A 6,165-nucleotide genomic window follows, 5' to 3' on the forward strand; every position below is an offset into this window, starting at 1 on the left:
AAGGGAACACCTAAGACTGGCCTCTGACAACTTGAGGTGCCTCGTGTCACTGAGCCAGCAGATGGAAAAGAACTTGCCTCTGATATTTGTGTAAACTATCGCAAGAGTGAAAATGGATGCACAACCAATCTATAAGAAAATGGTTTCAAAATCTAATCAACTGGGAGATTGATTGTAGGTATTTGTTGACTCCTAGGTGACTGGACATCATACCCTAATGTCTCCATCTAGAACCCTCTCTTTGACTATTGCTCAGGACATAAATAGAATCCTTAATGTGCTTCAGATGCATTTAAAACTTTGACATTTGAGTTTTACACATCAAACTATGAATTTCTATATTCTAACATTTGTTTGTATATTTCTCTCCCTTTTGGAACATATACAGCAATTTCATTTTTCACCTCTTTCTTTTCTTCTAGTAGTCATTGCAGAGTAGTTAAAGAACAATCAGTGTTACCCCAGTAGTTTCCATATTTATAGCTCTTCCCTCTTTTGATGCACTTTTCCTCAAATTTCTAGTTGTTACATTGTGGAAGATATTCAAGATCCAAAAGGAAACTAAATTCATAACTAGATGTGTGTTACTAGTATAGGCGTATGGAGAAAGTCTTCAAAGAGACTGAGTACTTAAAAGATACCTGTAGACATGGTCTTAAAAGTTGCTATAATTAAAAAATTCTGCAGAATAGGCCCAGAAACTAATATTACTCATATCCCATAAGCTACCATTTACTTCATTTAAAGTGGACTTTGTCTTTCTTTGTCATTATACACATACTTGCCTTATATCCCTTCTTTTTGACATGGGCTACTCATTTTTCCTTAATCCTCCTCCATTTTTATAATCTGTTTCTATTTTCTTCTGTCTCTTCAAAACTCCTGGCAGTTTTTTAAACTCCTGCCATAGATACACAAAGCAGCCATATTTTATGGTTTTCAATCATCTAATTATATTATCTTTTATCTTTGTTGAATTGTTATGTTATAAATATATAATCTGTATTCCTATCTCTATTTCAATTGCAATCTTATCTTCCTATATTGAGGTTATCTTTATTATGTGTAAATCATAATTGCCAAATCATTGGGTATAAGAAAAGAAGCGGGAAAAGTAGACAGGAAATGAGGTTGAAAAGAACCAAACTCCAGAGGACTTTGAATGCTCTGTTAGAACTTTGTGGTTTACATGAAGGCAAAAAGGGACACACTAGATTTTTAACAATATGATTGGGTCTGTTTTGAGAATTGATGTATTTTTGTTGGAAGGGAAAGTACTTGAAAGAGAAGAGAATTCTGGTGAGATTTTTGTGATAGATGTAGCGAGAACTGATGAAAGTAGGGGTAATGGAAAGAGAAAGGAATGGATCCATGGCAAATGCATTAAATTAAAAAAAGAAATTCTGACATATTTCAGTCATTTAAAAAGTATCCAAAATTGTATGATTGGGTATTTAATTTCAAGATTAATGGACACTTGGTATTTAACAAATTTGTTTTGAGAGGATATCACTGCAAGTAAAATTGAAATCACTCATCCTATCAGATTCCTCTCTTTTCCTCCTCAGAGAAAATCACTATTCTGACATTGTTGGGTAGCATTCTTGTTCAAACTTTCTATTGCATCCATATATATTTATATTCAATAATGTTTTGAAACATATAAAGTGATATTTATGTTAGTATAAAATTTTGTTTTTCATTCAATATAAAATATTTGAGTTTTTCATGATGATAAATATAAATCTGGTTTATTTAGTTTACTTTCCAAATAATTCATTTCATTTCACTGTATTAACTTACAATTTACTTATATATTACCTCATTGTGGAGATTATATATATATATATATATTACTTCCATTACCAGAGACATTAAAGAAGAGAAATTAATTAGATTTGATGACAAATATTGTCTCACATTCCCAGTTCTGAAACACATTCATTTTATCCATTCTGCAAATGGGAAAAGGGGTCAGATATGAAATGTATGTTACCAAAGTCACCAAGTATTAGGTGACAGAAGGTGAAATGTAATTTTTCAGATATCAAAGCCTATACTCATTTCATTATCCCATGCAGCTTCATTTAAAAATAATAGAAACAGTTGTTATAGAATATGATAAGAGCTAAATTGAGATGAAGTCAAAGAATAATGAAATCATATAATCAGTCTATTTAACACAAAGTCCCAAATGGAGTCTGTTGTCCCTGATTCCACATTGAGATTGATGATTAACTTCAATATATTTTGACTAGAATGAGGCACTCAAGCATTTTACTGAAGACTTGTTAATTCCTCTACTGTGGTGCTTATAAAGAAATATAGTTGTAGAATAGCCCTATAATTTATTGAGGGAGTTAAAAGGAAACATTAGAAGCAGAAAACTACTCAGGTTGGAGGAATTAAGAATGATTCCTTAAGGAGGTAGAAATTGAATACAGGCAAATTTATGGAGACTTTTGAGTGGTTAGGTGATAATGATTCTCTTATGGTGTCTGAGGCCCCTCAGGAGATAGAGAGGTTGAGTAGAACAAATTAAGCTGGCATTTTCTATCATGAGTTCTCCCAAAAAACCTTATGTTCCAAATAAGAATACTTTCCTGGACAAGTAGAGTAAGAACAAATGTTTTAGCAAGCTTCCAAGTTTCCCAGAACACTGAAGTACATTAATTAGTGATAGAAAGTTGTTGGAGGTAATTAATCATGAAGACCAAGGCAGCAGGTACCAGCTTGATAATAAATGACTGTCATCAGCTATAATAGGGGCTTATCTTTCCTCAACAGTTTCTACTATCACTCTGTCACATGTTTTTGTTGAAACTGTATCCTCAGAAAGTCATGATTACGGAAAAAATAAACAGAAAATAGGACTCATCTTGGAGTCAGTAGATTTGGGTTTTAGTATAAGCGCTAATACTAAGTAAACTTATGGTTTGGATCAAGTTATTTTACATATTTAGGTATTTATTTCCTAATCTATAATGACTAGGGATTTTCATAAATAAAGGATATTGATTTTATCAATAGTTCTGAAGGAGGAAACAGAACAGGCTCTATCTTGAAATCAGAACTCCATCTTGGGCCGGACTGTGGACTTTGAGCTATATGCCCAGTATCTATGGAAATGACATACCAACTGGAAAACCAGAGCCTCCCCCACACCACCCACCCAGATGGAAGAACCCCAGGGCTCTCGGTCACTAAAAGACTATCCTAATTATCTGTGCAACTGAATAAAATCATATATTCTATTATGCTTATTGGGGTATAACCACAGGCCTATTGATAATTGTCCACTGTTAACTACCTAGGTTTAAGGCAAATGAATCATGGGTTAACTTTGATTGTCAGGGAATTTGGGGAGGTGGGTTTGTGCACATACGGTCAGGGTATATAAGGTTTTCACAAAAACTGGTCGGGATCTTTGGCTGAGAGGAGACTCTACCTTGGGCCCGCCGGTGGAATAAACTGGACTCCACTATCTGCATTGTCCTTCTGAGTGAGTTTGTTTCCCAGAACGCATGGCTACAACAGTTCCTAAAGTTGATCTCATTGAGTTCACTAGTCTCTTTCACTAGATTGAAAACTTTAATTTTAATCCTATTCCCTATTTTCATTTTCCTTTATGCAAAATTTTCATTTTCCTAAATTCCCCAACTCATAACTGTGTTCCTTCTTTCTTCACATAATCAGTCTCTAACCAGAGTAAATACACTTAATTTACCTTTTCAGCAAATCTATATTTGTGGTTCTAAGTTTTTGGTTCATTGCAATGAAGAAGACAGATATGGTCCATAATTTCATGTAGCTTGCAGCCTAGTTGGGAAAGAGAAACAAATAATAAATTACATTTGTGGTGTTACTACTAATATATACAGTGTTCTTTGAGAGCAAAGGAATTAAACTTGTAGAAGATAATTAATATAATTAATAGGATGTGAATATTATATTCTTTATAATTATTTACTGAAATATATTTTGTGATATGAAAGTTTGATGGTCCCTGTGGGTCAATATTTTTTGTTTTATTATTCATTCACTCCAAAGTGTTGAGTGCTATAAGGGCAGTTGAAATAAATAGAAGCATAACACTTACTAAATGCTTAATACTGCCATATGATTAATATACATTAATTATTTTACTAATTATGATTTCATAGATAAATAAACTGAGGCTCAAAGAGTTTAAGTAACTCACCCAAAATAAAGCTGTCAGTGGCTGAACATTATATATGTATATATCTTTGTAATCTAAATCCAGAAACATTATTTTCTTTTCTAAGGTAGGATATATCTCTAAATAAGAATAAATAATTACAAAATAATGTGATAAGACCTTATATCAAGACTTGTACAAACTGGATTTCACTATGTTACACATTTCATAGCTTTAAAATTTTCAAATCATGTTCTCAGTACACTAAAGCAGTGTTTCTCAAATTACCTTTGTTGAAGGATTTTTCTTTAGTCTGTACTCTCCCATGGACTATTTCTTTGGGAAACAAACAAAATCAGAAACATGAGTGTCACTGTAACGTCAGATTGCTAAAGAAGTTTCTAAATACTCATAAATTCTGTGCCTCAATGAGCAAACTAGAAAGACAGTTTATGGACCTGCACCTCCCTGTATACACCTCTTACTTCAGTGGAACTGGGGTCATAACATGATAGTTTTAAATGCAAAATCAAAAGTTTTGGGGTTGACTTCCTCTTACTCTTGCTGACTATCTTGTATGTCATGACTAATATTAGAGCATGAACCCGGACAGGAAGCAGAAGGTGTTAACTGCAGAGACAAGTTGGTGATAAGAACAACCTCACATAAGAACAACTAATTTTTCTGTGTGATGACACTAAAAGGCCATTAGTATACTAGGTCAGTTTTAATGCTAAAGTTGAAATAAGCTGCACAAGTTTGACCTTTTTTTCTTCAGTATTATCATAATTTACACTTGCTCCTTTTGTCCTCCTTCAGATAGCAATGCTAACAAAGTCCATGGAGGGAGAAAATCAGTCTGTGGTATCAGAGTTTCTGTTCCTGGGACTCACCAACTCCTGGGAAATACAACTTCTCCTCTTTGTGTTCTCCTCCACATTTTATGTGGCAAGCGTGATGGGAAACTCCCTCATTATACTCACTGTGACTTGTGACCCTCACTTACACCCTCCCATGTACTTTCTGTTGGCCAACCTCTCCTTCATTGACCTAGGAGTTTCTTCTGTCACTTCTCTCAAGATGATATATGACCTTTTTAGAAAGCATAAAGTCATCTCCTTTGGAGGCTGCATTGCTCAGATCTTCTTCATCCATGTTATCGGTGGGGTGGAAATGGTGCTGCTCATTGCCATGGCCTTTGACAGATACGTTGCCATATGTAAGCCTCTCCATTATCTGACCATCATGAGCCCAAGGATGTGTGTTTTCTTTATAGTGGCTGCCTGGATGATTGGCCTTACCCATTCAATGGTTCAACTAGCTTTTGTGGTAAAATTACCCTTCTGTGGCCCTAATGTGTTAGACACTTTTTACTGTGACCTTCCTCGGTTCATCAAACTTGCCTGCATAGACACATACCAACTAGAGTCCATGATCACAGCCAACAGTGGATTCATCTCTGTTGGCTCCTTCTTCATTCTGATCATTTCCTACATTATCATCATTCTCACTGTTCAAAAACAGTCCTCAGCAGGTTCATCTAAGGTTCTGTCCACACTTTCAGCTCACATCACTGTAGTAGTCTTGTTCTTTGGTCCTTTGATATTTGTCTACACGTGGCCATCTCCCTCTATACCCCTGGATAAGTTTCTGGCCATCTTTGATACAGTTCTCACTCCTCTCCTGAATCCTGTTATTTACACATTCAGGAATCAAGAAATGAAGGTGGCAATGAGGAGGGTATGCAGACAGCTAGTGAGTTATAGAAAGATCTCTTAAGTGATGCTTGCATTGTGAAGAGCCTTTGTTGATTACTGATGTTAATTATTGGTGGCCAAACTCAAGAGAAAATATTTTCTTCATCCTACTTTGATTTTCTAAGCACACTGATGTAGAATCTATTTTGTCTTTCACTTAGAAGGGAGGGACACTCACTTCTGAAAAGAGAAAAGGAATTACATATGAAGTATTTTCAAAGTTTACAGTAATCTTGAGCCTCTGTTCCT

General features: G+C 34.8%; 1 protein-coding gene across 1 annotated transcript; it reads left to right on the forward strand.

Moving 5' to 3' along the window:
* Positions 1 to 4,999: 4,999 nt before the first annotated feature.
* LOC104999718 (olfactory receptor 4F3/4F16/4F29-like) lies at positions 5,000 to 5,938 on the forward strand. The gene has a single exon (XM_010855280.1). The coding sequence runs from the start codon at positions 5,000 to 5,002 to the stop codon at positions 5,936 to 5,938; it is 939 nt and encodes a 312-aa protein (XP_010853582.1).
* Positions 5,939 to 6,165: the final 227 nt, after the last annotated feature.

The sequence above is a fragment of the Bison bison genome, unplaced genomic scaffold, assembly GCF_000754665.1.
Source record: "Bison bison bison isolate TAMUID 2011002044 unplaced genomic scaffold, Bison_UMD1.0 scf7180017853732, whole genome shotgun sequence".
Taxonomy (NCBI): domain Eukaryota; kingdom Metazoa; phylum Chordata; class Mammalia; order Artiodactyla; family Bovidae; genus Bison; species Bison bison.